Raw genomic sequence first — 22,392 nt, 5'->3', positions numbered from 1 at the left:
CTTTTAATTATTGTTGCTGTTTTGGTTTTCCTGAAAAATATGACATGCTTTAAACTTCTCTATATTATAAATCTCATTTTAGAAGTGTTGAATTAAGGAAGTCTGCCAGCTACTTTTGTTTTCTCTACTTCTTTCCCTCATTGGACTGCTTTGGCGAAAGTGAATAATATTAGCTTACCATGTAAAGCATGGTTAATGGCTTTAAAAGAATTCCCCAGCAACTGAATAATGGGCTGCCAGAAATATTCTTGGTGCCAAAGGATCTGGATATGTCTGTTCCATTTATTGTGTGTTTCTTGTTTCATCGTGACCAAGTGCTCACAAAAGACATAAAAATCCAAACCTCTAGGGTTTGTGGAGTTTGAGGGCAGAAACCATGTTTTAATACATCTAGTCTCATACCTAGCATATTAAGATGGTTAGGAAAATGTCAATGACAAAAATGATGAGCCTGTGGTATGTCAGATGCTGAAATTATTAATGAAGTTGATTTCTGGTGAATAGAAAGTAGGTCTGCCACTGCCGTTGTGCCTGGTTGAGTGGCCTAATGTTTATTCTCAGGAGTACTGAATGTCTTGCACCAATGAATATCTTTTGGCTTGTCCTGCCTGTTTGAATAAGTTTACATTTATCAGAAATAGGAAGGTGGGCTTATTTTAAAATTAAAACTCCCTGTTTAAAAAAACCTGACAATGTAGTACAGCAAAATCATTTACATTAAAACATTTACCTAAATAATAAATCGAACCTATTAAGAAAAAAAGTTGAACCCATTAAAAATTTAAAAAAATAGGAATAATACTGAGAAAGATCTGAGAAAACAATGGAAATGCAGAAAAATATAAAAGGTGCTTTGTTTCTTCCATGAAACAAGAGAAGTCAAGATGAGCAACATCTCAACCTCCTCACCACCCACCCCTTCCCTCACCCTGTGGACCGTCCACGCTTGCCCTGATCTTGGCCATCTGGTTCTCAGTTTGGTAGGAGACTCTCATCTCTCCCACCTCGTAGTCTAGGCAGGCAGCCGCCAGAGGCCTTGAGCACACTGTGGCTTCCACAGGTTTTGTATTCTCTGCCAGTGTCTTAATTGCTAGGATTTCAGGGCAGGATAATTGTCTGAGAATTACACATGGTACACGTGTATCAAAATATCACACTGTTCCCATAAATATGTGCAATTATTATGTGTGAATTAAAAATAACAATATGTTTAAAAGAATTCCTGAGAGAGGGATTCTTTATTGTTTTGCATGTGACTCACAGGACAGAAGACATTCACATGGGACCCACTCCCCTGGGCCAGGGGCCAAGAGAAATTCCTGGGCTGATTAGCTGAAAGTCTGTTTTTTTTTTTTTTTTTTTTTTTTTTAACTTCTACGCAGCAAAGCATATTGGAATTCAGCCAAAGAAGAATGACCTCATCTCAGAATATAAGCCTGAAACTGCTTTAAATGTGCGTGTGTGTGTGTGTGTGTGTGTGTCTTATCCATATCTGAAATATAGTCCTTAATTATTTGTAAAAATAATTTAAAACACTCCATCATGACCAACTAGTCTGAACCTAGGTCCCCTGGTGAAACACTATGATCATGCTCTCTTGGGACTAGTTCAGTCCTAAGACAAGGACAGAGAATTGGCCTTGGAGCCTCCTACTCTTGACGAAGTCTGATGTCGAGGAGACACTGAGTGGCCATCCGAAGATAAAGCCTTTGAGGCAGAATTCTCAAGAAATAAACTAAGCACTGTATGAGTTTATTTTGACTCTAGGAAAATAAGCCATGTAGCTTTTTAGCTGCCTTTTAGCTGCGGACTCAGTGCTGAACCCATCATTTCTTGTTTATAGAAGTAACTCTAACAGAAAGGCAGTAATTATCAGTAACTATTTGCTGTGATTATCAAGCAACTAGTCCACAACACAATGTATGAATTTAGGGCTGGATAGGTATTTACCTGCAGTAGTTACTGAAATCAAAATATGTTTACCATTGACTAAACATTAGGAAATTGTAAAAAAAAAAAAAAAATGCCGTGGGTTAGCACAAATCCTTAATTTTGGTAAATGGAGAATTTTTGTTAAAATGCTTTTTAAATTTAATTAATTCATATTTAATTATATTTAATTAATTTATATTTAAATAATTTTATCAAAAATCAGCACTTTTCCTTATATCAGGTGCTCAGAAAATTATTATATGCATATGATTTAGGGAAGAATTGTTACATAGAAAACTAGTCTAACATCTTTTTTATACCCAGCTGTCCCTCTCTTGTGGATTTGGATATACCATTCTTGATATCAGTTTAATAGCATTTTGTGTTCTTCTGATTTAACATGTTTAGCTAAAAAAAAGGGAGAAAATAAGAATTCTGTGCTTCTACACTGGTAAGATAAAGGCCTGGTGTGTGATGTGTTAGAACTTCAGAGTGTCACCTGGCTTTCTGGATTGCCCCACAAAATTAAAAGTTGAATTTCAGAATGTATAGCTGTTTATGCTTAACAGAAGAGTTCCACTCAGATTCTTCTGAGCAGGCCACACTTAGGTTTTTAGAGAATGACTGGAGTGGCCTACTGCTTTACCAGAGGGGTTGGCATGGAGACTTCTGTCACATTGCAGATTTTGTTGTTACTGTCGTTTTGTTTTTTCGAAATGGAGTTTTGCTTTTGTCACCCAGGTGGAGTGCAGTCGCGCAATCTTGACTCACTGCAAACTCTGTCTCCCAGGTTCAAGTGATTCTCCTGCCTCAGCCTACCAAGAGCTGGGATTACAGACACCCACCACCACGCCCGGCTAATTTTAGTGTTTTTAATCGAGATGGGGTTTTGCCATGTTGGCCAGGCTGGTCTTGAACTCCTGACCTCAGGTGATCTGCCTGCCTTGGTCTCGCAGAATGCTGGGATTACAAGTGTGAGCCACTGTGCCATGCCACATTGCAGGTTATATGCACTCCTGTAATCCCAGCACTTTGGGAGGCCATTGTGGGTGGATCACAAGGTCAGGAGTTCAAGACCAGCCTGACCAACATGGTAAAACCCTATCTTCACCAAAAATACAAAAAATTAGCCAGGTGTGGTGGCAGACACCTGTGATCCCAGCTACTCGGGAGGCTGAGGCAGGAGAATTGCTTGAATTTAGGAGGCAGAGGTTGCAGTGAACTGAGATCACACCACAGCACTCCAGCCTGGGTGACAAAGTGGGACTCTGTCTCAAAAAACAAACAAAACAAAACAAAACACCAAAAAACCCTATGTGGACTCAACTTCTGTAAATGCTTACTTTTTATTAAATTATCTGTACTCCATAAAGTCCATCTGAGACTGGGGGTGGGGAGTAATGCATTTGAGGAAAAACTAGTCATCCTACCTAAACATAAAACCATATATCTCGCGTGTGTGCGGAAAAGCTGAGCAAAATTATCTGAGTCCTTGATGTACCTGATTATGTTTCTCCCTTCCATTACAGGCTCAACATGGGAAAAGACATTTCGGCAGATCGGCTTTGAAAGGTAAGTAATGATTAGCATGCCTTTATTTTAGTTACTCTTGTCCCAATTTATTCTAAGTAATTTATCAATTATAAATCAACAGTCCTGTCATAACCCTTTCGGTAACTGTATGACCTCGATCAAGTCATCATTTTACCCTCTAAGCCTCAGTTTCTTTGTAGAGCATTACTTAATAAAGCCTTGCCTTCACACAGAGTAGAAATAAAGAGGGAGTGGAGCAATTAATGTGAAAATGCTTCTTGAACTATAAAACAGTATACAAGGTAAGTTATGTAATTAGAGAATCCCAGGAAATGGTAGACTCTCTCCTAGCTTCATCACTTCATATATCATAATCAATTCCACAGTTTTAGTACAGAAAAGTTTATATTTGTATTGATGTCTTCCCAACTATTAAAATTGTTAGATTTTTATTAGCCTTAAGTGAAAATCTGAGATGATATTGTTCTTAGCTAAAAGCATCTCTACACCAGCATCTCCCCCCAATAAACAAAAATAGGTTCATTATCACATCAGAAAATGTGCTGGTAGATCAATGCAGTTTCTTTTTTTTAGACAGAGACTTGCTCTGTCACCCAGGCTGGAGTGCAGCGGCATGATCTCAGCTCACTGCAACCTCCACCTTCTGGGTTCAAGTAATTGTCTTGCCTCAGCCTCCCAAGTAGCTGGGATCTCAGGTGCCCACCACCATACCCAGCTAATTTTTGTATTTTTAGTAGAGATGGGGTTTTACTATGTTGCTGAGACTGGTCTCGAACTCCTGACCTCAGGTGATCCACCCACTTCTGCCTCCCAAAGTGCTGGGATTACAGGCATGAGCCACCGCACCTGGCTGGTCAATGTAGTTTTTAAACCATCTGCCCTTGGCATTGAATGGCAGCATTTTGGACAGCTTTCTACCAGTGGCATTTAGCATCTTATCTTAAATGTTCAATGTAGCTGGAGCTATTAAAAGAAAAAAAGTCATTTTAATTTTATTTTACTCTCACATAGGTTTTGACTAGTCCTTTTATCATATTGAAAATGCATTTTTTTCTGTATGGAACAAGCAGAGCACTTAAAGCATATAAAGGAAATAATAAAACACTTGAAAATGCATTATTTCTCCTGTAGCAATAGTGAGTAGCACATCACAGACCCACTGTGATAGCACTTTCTTTGCCATTTGTTAATTGATTCAAAGATGATTTATTTCTCTACCTACACTTCCAGTCACATCAGCACCATCATTGTTTGCTATCACAGTAAGTGCTCATAATAATTAAGGTATTGCAGGAAGTTGATTTGGGATGGTCAGATCCCACAGACCAACTTAAAACAAAGAATGGAAAGTCATCCACAGCTTCAGTTCCATGCGAAATCTTTTTCCAAAGAATCTTTCCCTTGATCCTTCTTTCATATTATCAAACATCTTAAACATACACAAAAATAGAGATGATAGCAAAAAAAAAAAGGTCACTTATCTACTCCCCAGCTCCAATAAGTCGTTGCCACACTTACTTTTATTTATTTATTTTTGGTTGAAACATTTTAAAGAAGATCTCAGATACTATGTCATTTAATCCCTACATAGCTCAGCATGCATCTGGGCCATTTCTTCCAGAATCTTAGTGCCATCATTACCTAATACAAATAAATCTTTAGCATCGTTTAATACCTAGCTGATACTTACATGTCCTGATCATCTCAAAAATGTCACTTGTGTCGATTGCACCAGCATGCTACAGAAACCCAGACCTTAAGCTTCTTTATTTAGATCAGTGACCCCCAAGACCCTCAGCTTCCATTCGTTTTTCTTCACATCGTTGACTTCTGAAGAAAGCAGATCAGTTGTCTTACAGAATATTTTACTTTCTGGATTTGTCTGTTTGCAACGTTGTTTGTTATTCGAATCCCCTATTTCATGTAAATTCAAATTATTTCACATTCAGCCTTTGAGAATATGAACGTGTTGACTTCTCATCCTTTTGACACAGACCCACCACTCTATAGTTTTTGTGTTTCTGGCACAGCTAGATGACCCAGGCTCTTCCCCTGCTTCCCCTTGGTTCAGCCTTTCCTCCCAGCAGCCATAGACAGTGGGTGTAGCAATATTTCACTCAAATTTTGTTTACAAAGACAGGCAGCAGGCAGGATTTGGTGCTGACTGTCATTTATTGATCTCCACTTGTAGACTTTGGTCATTGCCTTCCCGGAAAAACTCCTGAAGAAACCACATAGGTTACCCGTACAGTCATAGCCACATGGCCACCCTAACAGTTCCAGGTTTGCCTGGTTCCAAAGACTGAGCTTTTAACACAATACCACATGGAATTCTTGCATATGTTTATTTTTGAGCCTATAGTTTCAGCCATTACTTTTCAGTACTTATAGTATGGGTCCATTGAGGGTCTTTGGTGATCATTCTGGTTTTTAGATGTCTTAACATGTTATCCTGTGTTTTCCCATGTCATCTCCTGTTTCTCATTTAAGGGCCGACAGTATTCTGTACATTGCAACAGGTGTCTTAAAATATAGGACAGATAGTGATCTTTGGGGTTCTTGTACATTTACAGTTGCAAAGACTAAACGTCAGCAGTACCATTATACATGGCTTGTCTTTCTTCGTCTCAGGTTTAGCGTGTTCTTTCTCTTAAAGGGAAATTCCAATTATATCTTAAATACGGCTATCTGGTACTTTAAAGCAATCGTAAAAGCTATTGATCCCTTCATCACTATGCCCTTCTTTGAAGTTCATCCATCAACCTGCTTGCCAGCAGATTATTTTAAAGGGATCACATCTAAAGGAAAAGAAGTAACTGAGTCAGCTAAAGCTGCACACTTTTTCTCCAAGAATAAAAAAAAGCAAAGACGCTTTCTGTTGTACATTATGCAACTGAAAGGAAGACCTAGAGGCTCTGCCCTGCCTACCCTCCCTACAGTAACACTAGACGTGATAGTGGTGGACCTCCCCTGAGATGGCGTTAAGTCATCTCTGGAAACCATGTGATGATATGCACTGTCTCAAGATAAATACACATTGTCACAGTTTATGTGGCTGAACTCATGATAACATGTCATTTTCTCCTTGCAGACAATCACATTTTCCCTCTGTGGGGCTACTAGTTTATTTTAGGACTTCATTACAGAAGTGTGCTGTTATACAGGAAGGAAATCTTGTAATGTAGGTTTGTGTATCTTCTCAGCCACCTCCGACTCCTGGTACTACATTCTTGACAGCTACATAATAAAGGCAGACTTAATTGTTTTTTATTATAGAAAAAAGAATCTGTGCCTAACATATTTTGGTTTCAATCAGCTCATCTTTCTGTGCAGATTTTCTAAGTTTACAATTATAAATATTTCCAAATCACAGTCATTTATTAGTCTAGGATAGAGTGATGCCAGGTGAGCGGGCATGGTTTTATAAATTTATGGACACCCTGCCTGTGCTAATCATGTGTAATCAGTGAGGGTGGCTTTGAAACCAAAAAGCTTTGGAGCTAAAGTGGCCCGAATTCTTGGTGGCTTAATACAACAAATATTTCTTTCTCACTCCTGCAAAGTCTGATGAGGAGAATAGACAACTCTATAAAGCAGCTCACCTCCATGGGGAGTGTCATTGGTAGGTTGCAGTCTGATGGTGCTTTTTTCTCAACATGACATTTGAGACAAATATATCATTTTTTTTTTTTTTGAGACAGAGTCTAGCTCTTGTTGCTGAGGCTGGAATGCAGTGGCATGACAATCTCAGCTCCTTGCAACCTCTGCTTCTGGGGTTCAAGCAATTCTACTGCCTCAGCCTCCCGAGTAGCTGAGATTACAGGACCTTGCCACCACGCCCATCTAATTTTTATATTTTTAGTACAGACGGGGTTTCACTATGTTGACCAGGCTAGTCTTGAACTCCTGACCTCAGGTGATCCACCCACGTCGGCCTGCCAAAGTGCTGGGATTACAGGTATGAGCCACTGTGCCTGGCCCATCTTTCTTAATTCAGAGATTAACCCTGTTCTTATGGTGGCTTTCTGAAATATGGGCTTCTAAATTCCTTAATTCTTTCAGATAATACACAAATATTTCTAAGAAGTGTAGCAACCTATTCTGAAATTATAAAATTTCAAAGTTCATTTAGGCATTGAAAGAGGGCTTGAAGAATTTCAGACTGGATTTTAAATGTTCCCTCTGGAAGTGCCATTTGTCACCACATCTCACAGTACTCCAGCCTCAGTAACAGAGTGAGACTCCTTTTCAAGAAAAAAAGGAAGTTCTTATAATATCTATCATAATCATCTCTGAGTGAGCTCTGAACATGGTTTTCTCTATCCAAGACTGCACTTTTTGTCCGAGAAAAAAATATGTCAGCAAGTAAATAGGCTTGAGTATAGTAACTTGCCAGCAGAAATAAAAGTTTTTGCTTGCTGGGAGATCATATTGCTGTCTATTTAAAAATAACAATATTTTACTGATCTCTTGCCCATTTTTAATTAAAAAGCAAAGAAGGTATTCTCAGTCAATCTGTGTAATCAGCACAGTGCTTCAGTTTACTTTATGATTAGCATTATTATATGGGATTTTATTTGATGCTCTACTTGGATAGTGGAATGAAACATCTTGCTCCTTCAAAGAACATTTTAAAATAGAAATCATTCTGAAAATAGCCTGCTGCAATGAAACAACAAATATTCCTAGTTTTTTTTCCCCTTTATTGTAATTCAGAAGGCATAGCTCTGTCTTTTGGGGTGATCGCAGCCTTCCATAGCTCTGTCTGTCAGCACGCCCCTTCCCCAAGAAGTCCTAAGAAGTTTCTACCCGCCTCTCAAGTTTTAGATACTGTTGCTCAGAAAACCTGTCTCAATGGCTCACTTTCAGGAGCACGACCTCTTCTCATAATTCTTTTCACATTCTTGAGCATGTGAGGAGGAGACTCTTAATGCCCTGGTGCCCTGGGCACTGCCTGATATATAGTAGCTAATCAGATGTTTGTGGGATAAATTAATGACTCCTTAATAGGGAAATTGAAGAGTGCCTATGAAAGAGTGGGCTTAGGAAAAAGCCAAGAGAGAAAGGCTCCACTGTCTTTTTGTCATTACGCTGCAGCAGTTCATAGGATGATAGGGCAAACTGGAGCCGGAGCCAGCTCACTCCTGAGAGTAGAGGGAAGAGAGTGTGGTCAACCTTGTAAGTTTCTAAGCCAGCAGTTCTTTGCATAGAGAGGTACATCGAACCTCTGTGTTAATCCAATGATTAGCCCTGTTCTTATGTTGGATTTCTGTAAGATGGGCTTCTAAATTCTTCAATTCTTTCAGACTGTGTGTGCATAAATATTTCTGAAAAAATTAGCAACCTATTTTGCTATTATACTCTAAAATTTTGTCAAAGTAGTTTATAATCAGGGAAATGACTGGAAAAATGATTTTTTAAGTATTTAAGATTAAGACCAAAATATTAATTTATTCTCTTATTTGAACATTTTTAAGCCTCTGCTTCCTGCCCACCCCTGGGCTATATTTGGAATCTTCAAATAAACATCACAGGAAGGGAACTGTGATATATCAAATACTTATCCTATGCTGGCCTCTGTGTTCACACTTTGCTTTAGGATTTGTTGAATTCCCACAACTTCCAGAGTCCGATTCTGCTGAGGTATGCTGGGTGAACAACCCTGTATCTCACTGACTTACAAGACCAGTGGGTGATTTCTTGCTTGTATTAAACGTCAGCTACAGAGGCTGTGGATCCACTGTGGCTCTTCTCCAGGGCCTGCTCCATCCTGGTATCCAGGCTAAAACAGAGCCCTGGTTTGGTACATGGCTTTCTTGTGCCTGAAGAAATGCCATCGCCACACCAGGCCATGGCTCTTGAAACATTTGCTCGATGTAAAGTATGCCACCTCTGCTTATTCCCAAGTGCCAAACTCAAGGCCTATGAGCTCAGAAGCATGCTCCTCCCACAGGATTCCACTCTAAGCCACACATCACACACAGGGATATAGAATATCATCCTAAGAAAGGAGATAGGGGAAAGTACTAACACGATCACACAGTAGACCTTTCCCATCTTACAAATGAGCAAAGTAAAACCATAGAAGTTAAATATTTTACCCAATACCACACAGCTAGTGAGGGGCAAAAGCAAGAGGTAACTTGGTTTTATGGACTCTACCTTCCATTCCTTCATAATCCACCATGCTGGCTTTAATACTTCATGTCTGTGAGGATTTGTTGAGCACACATTATGACAACATGCTGGGTGCTAGGGATGATGGGAAGAAAAGGTCTTGGTCTTAGAGATGATACCATTTATCCTCTATGTGTAAACATAAGGTACATAACTAATGTTAGCATGAATCTCACTTATATGTCTTATGTTTACATATATCTCCTATATTTATATTTATTTTATATGTAAAAATAAAATGTAATGAGTTACATGCTACCATTTAGTTCAATCACTTGAAAATGTTGGAGCAGCTGCTATGTAGCAGGTGCCATTCTAATGATATATATATATATATCAGAAGTGGAAAGGGGAGTAGGTCAATGTGTGGGGTTGAGGTGAGACATGACTGCATAGATGGGGACAGGAATAGGGTTGTTTGTGAAAGCTTAACGTCAGAGGACATCTGGGCAGGATTTTGAAGAATGTCTTCATTGGCATTCATCCACCTGAACCATTAGGGACTGTGAAGCCACATATGGTATGACATGAAATCTGGGTATGGAGTGGAAACCACGTCGGGAAGCACCTTATAGGCAATACCAAGAAGTTTGAATCTTATTTATTAGTACTGGGGAGCCATTGAAGGGTGTAAACCCCAGAGAAGATAAGCTTAGATGTGCTTTAGAATGTCACTGGAGCAGTAATATAGACCAGATGAGCCAAGAGTTCAGCTAGGAAACTGCTGCAATTTTTTAGGAGAGTGATTATAATGTCTCAACAAAGACAGGGACAGTGTGAGTGTGACATGCCAGTGTATGCCAAATGCATTTTAGGTAAGTAGAATTCAAAGTTACAACTTGGTGAATAATTGGCTGTCAGCACGTAGAGGAGAAAGGATTCTAGAATGAGCACAGCCCATGGGTTAGTGCCACCCTATAGCTACTGTCTCCCCACCTCATGCCTGCAGATCCCTCTTCTCTGCCTGACACTTTTCTCTAGCCTCTTGGAAGCTTGCTGTATTCACAAATGGGGAAGCCTGGAAGGCCTGGGGATAAAAGCCCTGTTGTCCATCAGTGAGCAACAGAAGTACTGGATAAATGCTCTAGTTCCCCATTCAATTCCTTGGACAATTCAAGGCACATTGCATAGGGTTCTGCAGAAGCTTCCTAGGAACTCTCTCTAATAATGAATCACTAGCAATTCATTCTTTCTTGTCTTCTGTCGCTTCTCTGCCCCTTTCTTTCGAGTTTTCTAGGAGGACTTCCCAAATAAACCGCCTGCACCTAAGCCCTGCATTCAGGATCTGCACTTGGGAAAACCTGAACTATGATATCAGTGATAACTCTCTTAACCGATACGAAACTAAACAACTTAGATTCTAGTTTTGTCTTTGGCTTGGATTTATTCTATTAAGATACAAAATGACACTAATATTATTTATACTATTACTTTAATCACCAATTATACACCTTCATAAGTCCTTGGCTCATACATTTTTGGGAGGAGGGGTGTCATGTTGCAGATCCCTAGAGAATCTGATGAAAACAATGGTCACATAAACAGAAAATTTTGCATTCAGTGTCAGGGAATTCAAAGAACCTTAGAAACTCACTGTCCATCTATCTCAGTTTATAATCATGTTTTAGATGCGGATATCAGTGTATTTCTTTCTCAGGTGACAAAATCTACAAATGTTCATTCATGTGCTCTATCAATTCCCTGGAAGCAGATGAACAATGAGTTAAACTTCAGTCACAGCATTCTGCAATTTGAGTGCTCCAGACACCCTAGAGCAGTGGTTCCCAACCTTTTTGGCACCAGGGACTGGTTTTGTGGAAGACAATTTTTCCACAGATGGGGGTGGGGTAGAGATGGTTTCAGGGAAGCTGTTCCACTCCAGATCATCAGGCATTAGATTCTCATAAGGAGCATGCAATCTAAATCCCTGGCACATGCAGTTCACAATAGGATTCTCAGTCCCATGAAAATCTAATACTGCTGCTGATCTGTCAGGAGGTGGAACTCACCTGCCACTCACCTCGTGCTGGGTGGCTTGATTCCTAACAGGTTATGGACCAGAACCAGTAACAGTCCAAGGCCCAGGGGTTGGGACCCCTGCGCTAGAGAGTGCCTCTCCCTTCTTTTGCATACAATGACACTGAGACATAGAGAAATTAAGCAGAAGAGCTGGAAATGTGATTTTTGTGAAGATAGTCAAAATCCAGATCCGACTTTGTATTTGATAGATTCAATGAGATAGAGTTGTAATGAATTCATTTTGCTCCCATTTGATAAGAATGATATCAATGATAATAGTAATAATATTCTACTGAGCACTTTAGGTCATATTATGTATTCATCATTTTTATTAAATTCCACAACGCTCTAAAGTGGCTTTTGGCATCACACTAGTTTATGGACATAGAAACCAAGACTCAGAGCACCCCACCCTGTGACCATCGAACTCGGAAGAAGAAAACAGCAGATGTGAACTCTCAACACCACCATCCAACCTGCCTTCCTGCTTTAGGTCACAGTGACAGTTTTCAGAAATAACTCTATTGTCCCTTATTCTTAGTGCCCCCTGCACTCTATGTGTGCATGTTTGTGTCTCTCTCTCTCTCTCTCTCTCTCTCTCTCTCTCTCTCTCTGTGTGTGTGTGTGTGTGTGTGTGTGTGTGTGTATAGAAGTAGTGATTTACCTTCCCTGCTTCACACCCTGTTAACAGCTCAGACACAGGCCAGAATCCTGGTATCAACCATTAGGAAGCCCAGAGAGACAATTCTGAGGCTCAAAGAAGGGTCCCTCATGGTGGAAGTATTTGCAGTAATTCTATGCTATATTCCTTATGCAAAATAAAACAAACCTCTGGAGCCCTTTTGCCTTGATACAATGAGGCAAACTTGGAAAACACCAGGGACTCAGATGGGATGGATCCTTCCTCAGCCCACCACCATCCTTTGGCATTTGCTGAGCTTTTATTAAAGTCACAGAATTCAGTTTTTTCAGATAAGAGTAGTGTGAACATACTAAAATATTCTCTGGCACTAATGAAATGTGTTTGTTTTTAATAAATCATTTTTCTCTTATTTTTTTTCATTTGAAAAACATTGTTACATAAAGAATTGAGTGTAGTACTAAATGCTAATGTTGTTTTCTATAATATAGTAAGCATGGGTCCAGGGAACTCTGAATCTTTGCTAGTGGCTGACTGGGGCACTGGATTAAAAGGATTTTAGGCAAAAATGAAAGCTGTGGTTAGGGAGGAGAGATACTGCCCATGTGTGGAGGCAGAAGTAGGAGCATATCTGTCTCTATTTTCCATTCTGGATGAGAGTTTGCCAGGGTAATTTTCCTTTCCCCAGCCTAGTGTGTGTGTGGTTGATGTTTGGTACCAGAATGGAAACATCAAAGGTTTTCAAGGACATGGTGATCACCATGGTCACCTTAGGCACTGATAGAAAAAGCTGACATGCCAAGACAAAGACAAACTGACTGGTTAATCTTTAATCAGGGTAAAGTACTGACTGACAGACATACCTCTAACTTAACCAGAATTCTGACTTAGATTTTGTTCAAACCCATTGACATGAGATAGCTGCATTTCATCATAAGATAGTAGGCAGAGGTCTCTTTCAATCTTGCTATAAACACTTACATGCCTGTAACTCCCACACAATGAGAAAAATTAGCTCTTAGGAAAGCTTTTGCATGTATGTGATACCATGTAATCTTTGTAAAAAAACTTTCCCTATACAATTGATCAAATGCCCGGCTCTGCCAAGATATCTTGTGTATACTTTAAACACAGATTAAAAGCCAAAAATTAATATATGTAAATATGTATGTGTGGATTTGTGTGTGTGTGTGTGTGTGTGTGTGTGTATGTGTAACAAAAGTAGGTGATTTATATTTTTAGGTTGCTGAGAGCTTTACCTAGGTCTTCCAACATAGAAACTAATTAGCTTAACCTTCCTTTATTCAAGCATAATGACACAATTTAATAAGTTTGTAATGAAAATTTTTATTTTTCTTCTAGAAAAAAAAAACATACTATAATTCATCAAAACTTCTCTTTCTTTTGAAACATGGCTGGAAGAAATAATTCTCTCATTTGTAATCTCCATCTTCATAAATTGGATCATCATGAGTAATATAAACACCCTCTGAGTTTGAGTCAATGAGATCCTACAGAAAACAGTGCCTTCTTGAACTAAAAATCTGAATTCCCAGGTGATTACCTTGGCACCTTGCTCTAGAAAAACGAGAGGTGTTAGCATGAACATTGTATGTTTCATGAGGGACACGAACAGATGAACTATATGATATATCACTGAAAAATTTCAAGTCTTAGTGTAGACAGCATGTTGAACAGTAGACAGGAAATTCATGCTGTTTGATATGGAGGTAAAACTTGGGTGTTGAGTGTATAAAATAGAATGTTTTGGGGAATTATGCTAACAGGCACCTACAAGAGAAAGGTTCATATTTCTTATTTGTACTGCATCCTATTTGCAAGTCTGAAATTAGCTCTCTCATATCTCTAACCACCATAAAATGCCTTTTCCATAGGTATTTTATGCTGAGAAAGCTCAGCCAGTGAAGCACCTTACTGAAGACAAAGACATTATTGCTCAGAAAAAGTGACAGCTTCTATTAGGTGTATTTCATAGGAAGTGTTTGAATTTTCCATCCAGATATTCAGAACTACATTATCCTAGCCTGGCACAGTGGCTCAAATCTATAATCCCAGCACTTCGGGAGGCCGAGGCGGGTGGATCACGAGGTCAAGAGATGGAGACCATCCTGGTCAACATGTAACCCCGTCTCTACTAAAAATACAAAACATTAGCTGGGCATGGTGGCACATGCCTGTAATCCCAGCTAGTCAGGAGGCTGAGGCAGGAGAATTGCCTGAACCCAGGAGGCGGAGGTTGCGGTGAGCCGAGATCTCGCCATTGCACTCCAGCCTGGGTAACAAGAGCGAAACTCCGTCTCAAAAAACAAACAAACAAACAAACAAACAAAACAAACAAACAAACAAAAAACCTACATTATCCTAGATAAAGTGGAAACAGTTTCTTCCTGGTTCTTCATTCTACTGATCTACCTTTACAAACACACACACACACACACACACACACACACACACCCCTTCCTAAGTTTACACAAAATATTTGAAATAGCAAACAATCACAAAATTGTCCCCGTACTGTACCACTTCCATATCTAGAAGTTTCATTCCCATAAGTCAGTGAAGATTCCAGGAGGTTGGCCACCTGACCCGAGGCAGTTAGGTCTTTGTGACTCTAGAGCCCCTGCTTCCCTCTGCTAGTCTCCGCAGACGCCGCTAGGGTCCGATTATGTCAGGTGCAATCCTGTTGGCTGAATGTGAAGCTGCCTAAGTATCACGTTGTATTCTCGTTCCCGCTGCCTTTCTCGGCTTCCAGTATTTATCCTTCATTGCTTAGGGACCCATGGAAGCTTGGTCAGGCAGGACTCTCAGCCTTCATATGTTTGCTTAATCCTTTTCTTTCAACCCCAACGTGGCATCGCTGAGCCCCTTACCCCACTCCTTGGCATTGCTCCTGTACCATGCTGATTTGCATCTCTGATAGAAACGCCTCTCTGTGGCTGAAAGACTGATATTCACTCCTTCTTTCAACAAACTTCCTGCTATCCTTACTCAGGTATAGGTTCACCTTCCCTTCCGGGGGACGGCAATGGCCCTTCCCCTGATCTTAAGCCTCATTCCAGTATTTCCTTACCTCATTCATCCTAGACAGAAACAGATAATTATTTTTACTAAAACACAGCTATAATCCAATCTTTCACCTATCTACTGAATTAATTTCTAACTCCCCAACATAATATTTGGGATGTCCCCACCCATGTTTTCAGTCAAATGATCTCTCTTCCTTCTGCAAACATTTTAACTTTCCTGATGGTTCACCCCACACTTTCTATGTCCTATTTCTATCTGGAATGCTCTTTGCCTCATGCCCTATTGTCAGAATCTTATCATCTTACAGGCGTCTCCTAATATCAGCTCACCTCTGAAACGTTTCTGATGTCTCTCTCTCCTAATTTCATCTATATACATTATTTTACTAAAACTCTCTGTCTAAATATTTACAGAGTTTCTCTTTGGTAAAACCTTTACCTCTTAGATCGCATCCATGCAAGGGTGGCATGACCTTGTGCTTAGCACGATGCCCTAATGCAAAGCAGATATAAAATAAACATTTGTTACACTGAATTTAACAGACAATTTGTAATCCAGAATTTTATGTCAATTTTTTTCATCTGCGTAACTAAGAAGGACTTGAGGAATTTACAGCAGCCTACCTCAATATCATTCTATAACAGAGAAAGTCTTTAAAGGCAGGATATTTTATTAAAATAGAGTAATCATTTCCTGTAAAAGAGGAACAGTACTTTAGAAATATTTAAAGACTTATTGCCCTTAATTCAGAAGGGATATATTAAATAGTTACAATTTGTTGATAACAGATTGGATTTTCCTTTCACCTTGAGAGTACACTTTTAGAAGTTATAAAAATGTGCATATAAACATGTTTAAATGTATTCTGTTCTCATGCTGCTGATAAAGACATACCCGAGACTGGGTAATTTATAAAGAAAGGGAGGTTTAATGGACGCACGTGGCTGGGGAGGCCTCACAATCATGGCACAAGGTAAAAGGCGGTGGCAGGCAGGAGAGAATGCGAGACAAGTGAAAGGGGAAACCCCTTATGAAAACATCAGATCTGGACTGCATGCTGTGGCTCATACCTGGAATCTCAGCACTTTGGGAGGCCAAGGCGAGTGGATCACCTGAGGTCAGCAGTTTGAGACCAGCCTGGTTATCATGATAAAACCTCGACTCTACTAAAAATACAAAAAAAAAAATTAGCTGGGCGTGGTGTCGGGCACCTGTAATCTCAGCTATTCAGGAGGCTGAGCGGGAAAATCATTGAATCTGGGAGACGCGGGTTGCAGTGAGCTGAGATTGCACTACTGCACTCCAGCCTGGGCAACAGAGTGAGACTCCGTCTCAAAAAGGGATTTAAAAAAATCAGATCTCCTGAGACTTACTCACTACCATGGGAACCATATGGAAGAAACCAGACCCAGGATTCAATTATCCCCCACCAGGCCCCTCCTACACCCTGTGGGAATATGGGAACTGTAATTCAAGATGAGGTCTGAGTGAGGACACAGCCAAACCATATCATTAAGTCATTAGAAACTAAAGAAAAAAATGAATATTTTTCTAGTAGCAAACACCTATTGATGATGTGGCTATCAGAGTAGGCAGTGATGTTTAGCATTTTTACTTTTTCATTCAGGGGTCTTAGGATTTGTAGTGAATTAGGAGTGACTCACCTTATGTGAGATGGTTGAGAGACTTTGTTTCAGCATAGACTGTGTGGAAGGCCATGGCAGAGAAGCAAATAATCCTGCATACCACACCTCACCCCCAGCTGTTTTTGGCACAGTAAGTGGTGAGCAGAACCGAACCAACAGAAACCTGCCTCTCAGGCATGAGGTGGAGGCTGGTGGTGCCGGACCACACGCACAGCAGAGAGCAGTGAACTAACATCCTGTAACTCGTGAGCCATGAGACCTGAGATGGTGTCATTCAGAGGGCAAATGGCAAACCCTGGTCAGTTGACTACTCAGTAGCACAGGGAGGCAGACACATTAAATTAGGAAGTCAGGGAGGCCTCACAGGCGGCTGCCAGTGGCTTCTCCCAGATGCTGTTTATTGACCCGCTTGCCATAAACAGAGAGGAAATTGTTTTCACTCAGCCATCATGAGACATGTTTGGGTTTGAAAACTTCTCTGCACTCTACTCTGACCAGTTAAATACATCTATTTAGAAATCCACACAGATAATCAAATTCCATGTTGGTCTGAGTGTCATTTCAGAGAATTTGCTGGTGTTTTTGTATTAGAACACTAATGCATAGAGACTGCAGTACAGGGAGGATAAGAAGACACCTGTCCTTAGAAATCTGAAACCCAATGCTCAGGCTTCACTCCACATTGTCAAATGGTCACCGGAACCTTCCAAAAAACAGAAGTTTAACTTTTTGAAGAAAAATAGTGGCAGGTAATATGAAGGCTGCCCTTTTCGAGTCATTCACTATAACTAGGAGCCATGGTCTGAAGGGTTAAGGTTTGCTTCCCATTCCCCAGGAAAGCTAGTATGTGTTCAGAGTCATCTGCACATTGCCCTAGGTTACTTTTCTTTTTCTGAGAGGAAGTTTTGCTCTTTTTGCCAAGGCTGGAGTGCAATGGCATGATCTCGGCTCACTGCAACCTCTGCCTCCTGGGTTCAGGTGATTCTCCTGCCTCAGCCTCCCACATAACTGGGATGACAAGTGTGCACCACCACGCCCGGCTAATTTTTTGTATTTTTAGCAGAGACAGGGTTTCACCATATTTGCCAGGCTGGTCTTAAACTTCTGACCTTAGGTGTTACACCCACCTTGGCCTCCCAAAGTGTTGGGATTACAGGCGTGAGCCACCACACCCGGCCCTGAGTTACTTTTAGGTAGAGACAGAAACAAGCAACATCAGCACCCATTTCACCTGTTGCTGGTGGTTCGTAGGGTAGGGATGAAATGTGTGGATCTGAGGGAGTGTGCCCATTTCCCGGGAGTTATACTGAGGTTCAGTCTTGACGCAAATCTTGAGTGAGGCACCCCTACAATCACCAACCCCACATGGCACTAATGCTGCTGGACAGGTACCCAAAAACGGCACCGCTCCCCGGCACTCTGTTCCAGCTAGGGGCTCTGATGTGGTCACTGAGCAACCTCATGAGGCCATTTACTTTATTTTTTGACTTTCTTAATTTTTTTTGAGATGGTGTCTGCTCTGTTGTCCCAGGCTGGAGTGCAATGGTGCAATCTCATCTCACTACAGCCTCCACCTTCTGGGTTCAAGCGATTTTCCTGCCTCAGCCTCCCAAGTAGCTGGGACTACAGGTGTGTGCCACCATACCCAGATAATTTTTGTATTTTTAGTAGAAGCAGGGTTTCACTATGTGGCCAGGCTGGTCTTGAACTCCTGACCTCAAATGATCCTCCTGTGTTGGACTCCCAAAGTGCTGGAATTACAGGCATGAGCCACCACTCCTGGCCATCAGGCCATTGACTCACTACCAAACAAGCCGAATGGAGTCAGGAGCCAGTGGCACTTAAGTGCCTGGAGGACACATGTTGTCTCTGGGCAAACAACAGCCCATTGCAGCTTCAGGGGGATGAATGACCCTGCAGGAGCTCGGGAGTGTTCTTCTCCATTCCAGACTCTCTTCTCAGGAAAGAGAACGTGGGATTGTGGAATCTGCAGACTTCTAACAAAAACATGTTAGTGGTGGCAGATATCCGAGTTACTGGCAGCAAATCTGTACTGATCTGCAGCAACTTCAGTTCTTGCCTCCTCAGATGCAAGAATTTGACTGAGAGGCACAAGGCAGAAAAAGAGGCCAAAGCAAGTTTTAGAGCGAGAGTGAATGTTTATTAAAAAGCTTTAGAGCAAGAATGAAAAGAAAGTAAATTACTCTTGGAAGAGGGCCAAGTGAGCATCTTGGAGGACAAGTGTACGGTTTGACCTTTTGACTTGGGGTTTTATACATTGGCATGCTTCCAGAGTCTTGCGTCCCTTCTCCCCTGACTCTTCTTCCCTCAGGATGGGCTGCCCACATGCATGGTGGCCGGCCAGCACGTGGGAAGGGAGTATGCACAGTGTGCGCTGGAGTTTGCACGATCTCTTGAAGCGTGCTCCCCTTTCCCTGAGGAATGTCCCTGGAAGGTCATACTCCGCCATTTTGCCTCTGAGACGGAGTCTTGCTCTGTCGCCCAGGCTGGAGTGCAATGGCCCAGTCTCGACGTCCGTCTCCCGAGTTCAAGCAATTCACCTGCCTCAGCCTCCCGAGTAGTTGGGATTACAGGTGTCCACCACCAAGTCCGGCTTATTGTTTTGTATTTTTAGTAGAGATGGGATTTTGCCATGTTGGCCAGGCTGGTCTCAACTCTTGACCTCAGGTGATCCACCTGCCTTGGACTCCCAAAGTGCTGGGATTACAGGCATGAGCCACTGCTCCTGGCCTATTTTGTCTCTTAATGCACATGCTTGAGCCCATTTACTCAACTCCTGGGATTTTATCAGGAAGCTGCTGATCACCAGTTTTGGGTGTTTTCCTATCTATAGGGAGACTTCCTATCCCTGGTGTTGGCTGCAAACAATTATTATTTTGAGGAGACAGTTAACAACCACCTGACCATCACCTGATGCTCACCTGACTTTCCTGGTGGGGGGTGGGGGTAACCCTCTCCTGCCTCACTCATACCTGACTAGCTAACAAAAACACCTGGGTATCAGGAGGAAGCTGTAAGGTCATCACAGTGCCTAGCATTTAGTAGATGCCCAAAGAATATACAGCACATGCTTGTGAAATTGTATGCTAAAGGGGAGATTCATTACAGTATAAACAGCTGCTACTGAACATTTGATCCCACCAAATTTATCCACTATAATAAATGATGATTTCTTATACCATTCAGTTAAAAGATATTTGTTAAAGAAGTACCTTATACTCAACATGGAGATGAGCATGAATGACAAAGTAGGTAAGAAGAAGAAATGGTCTCATCCTGAACTGCTCACCCATCTGAAATAGATGCCCCAAAGCTCACTGTTGTTATGGACAGCATTTACTTTAATTACCAAGGAACCCATGCAGAGAGACCCACGCATCTGGACTGGAAAGGAGATAATTACTATGGAAAGCTAGATTCATGATGATGAATCAAAGAGGGGTTGGTATTTGCACAGGGAAGGGAAGAGTCTATAAAGGTCACGGACAGCAGTGAGGGTGGGGTGGGTGTGACCTGCCTGAGAATCACTGAGGAATCTGACCTGGCTGGAGCAGAAGGCTTGCATCTTGCAAGTGAGATTGAAATGTGTACTGTTCGAATGTGTAGGCATACAAATCTCAATGGCCACAGCTCATTCTGGGAGTGTTTATTTTATTTTATTTTTAATTTATAACAATAACAAATCTTTGTTTAGGAGAACGTCTCATTAACCTAGCCATAATTCCATAAATCAGTGATTTTGTAATAGGTCTTGAACTACTAAAACATAATTTCCCAGAATTTTAAGCAAAGGGATTCGCAATAGAAACAGTTTCCTCTGAATCCAGCATTGTTAATTTTATCCTGGCCATAAATTTTCTATTAGGGAAATCCCCAGGGAGAAACCGCTGAAGCGGCTCTGTTGAAATACTGCAGTGAAGGGCTCAAGGACCTTTTCTGACCGTATTTCTTTCTGAATGTTGAGATGTCATAAAACAATGCCTACCATTTAGTACAGTTTCTGTTATTTTCAACAGCTACGTATTTACAGATGTAGATTGTTTAAAATGTTTCATTTGTAGGAAGTATTTGTTAGATTTTGGTGTTGGTGTCTTCATTCACATTTTTACGTTTTCTCAGATTTTGCTTTTCCTCTCTATTCCTACTCACCACACTTGTGGTCTTTATTGTTTCATGCTAAATTACTTATGTACTTCCCTCACTCCCACCCGCTCCCCAGCTTTCTCTCTCTCTGTCTCTCTGGTTCACTGAAAGGCAGTTTACACTCACTAAAATTCCACCCATTTTAGGTGAGTAGTTCTATGAGTTTGACAATATACACAATCATGTAACCACCACTACAGTCAAGCTGTGTAATAGCTTCATTATCCCCAGAAAGATTCTCCTGCCCTCTGTAGTCAACCTCCCACCTTTTTTCCCAGCCCCTGGCAAACACTGATTTGATTTTTCTTCCTCTGGCTTTACCTTTTCTAGACTGTCACGTGAACGGAATCATAGAGGCTATGATTTTTTGTGTCTGGCTTCTTTCACATAGCATATACCTTTTAGATTTATCCAGAGTCTTAAGTATTCATAAGTGATTCCTGTTTAATTAATTAATTTTTATTAATAATTAACACATAATGGTTGTACATATTTACAGGATACAGTGTGATAATTCCTTTTTATTGCTAACAGTATTCCATTATATAGATATGCTGATTGGTTGGTGAATAATTAGGTTGTTTCCACTTGGGTCAATTATGAAAAAAGCTGCTATGAATGTTTGCAGCCAGGTGTTTGTGTGGACATCATATTTTTCTTTCACTCCAGGAGTCTCTTTATTGGCTGTTCTACCTTCAGTCTGAGTGCCTATCAGTCAATCCTGCATTATCCTAAATGTGTACCGAATACATTTCTGAAAATTAAAGCACATTTGAACTGCATGAGGAAAACATATTTAAAGATATTCTTGGGTGATTCTATTTGTAGTATGGCGACCACTCCATTGTTTGTGCTTTACAAATTTATATTTTCAGTTATTTTATTTGCTTAACAGAAACTTGACCTTTTGACAGTTAAAACTTCACAGATACTTGTCACTCATTTGATGACTATTTTATTTCTGAGAAATTTGGATTTTTTTAGAGCTAACTGCTTTTAGCTTGTTATAATAGATTTGGGTACAGCCTTTGAGATCTTTTGCCAGCAATCTCAAAATTGCAATGCTCTGAAAACAACAATTTAGCCTAGTTTTGTGATGGCAAAACCAGACCTGAAGTCATCTGATAGCTGAAGAGGGACTATTCCCGTGAGTGTTAATTGTCCTTGTGTGTGTTTGAACAGGGCCAAGCCTAGTGTCTGCATCAAGTGGTA

General features: G+C 40.7%; 1 protein-coding gene across 5 annotated transcripts in view; it reads left to right on the top strand.

The window, feature by feature from the left end:
• Window positions 1-22,392, top strand: part of PIEZO2 (piezo type mechanosensitive ion channel component 2) — a 442,776-nt gene that overhangs the window by 212,851 nt on the left and 207,533 nt on the right. For all 5 annotated transcript variants that reach the window (XM_074383783.1, XM_074383781.1, XM_074383780.1 and 2 more), the window contains exon 4: window positions 3,462-3,504. In XM_074383783.1, the coding sequence (XP_074239884.1) occupies window positions 3,462-3,504 (43 nt within the window). The remainder of the gene's footprint in view (window positions 1-3,461; window positions 3,505-22,392) is intronic.

This window comes from Saimiri boliviensis, chromosome 13, assembly GCF_048565385.1.
Source record: "Saimiri boliviensis isolate mSaiBol1 chromosome 13, mSaiBol1.pri, whole genome shotgun sequence".
NCBI lineage: Eukaryota > Metazoa > Chordata > Mammalia > Primates > Cebidae > Saimiri > Saimiri boliviensis.
This window is presented reverse-complemented; position numbering and strand designations above follow the sequence as displayed.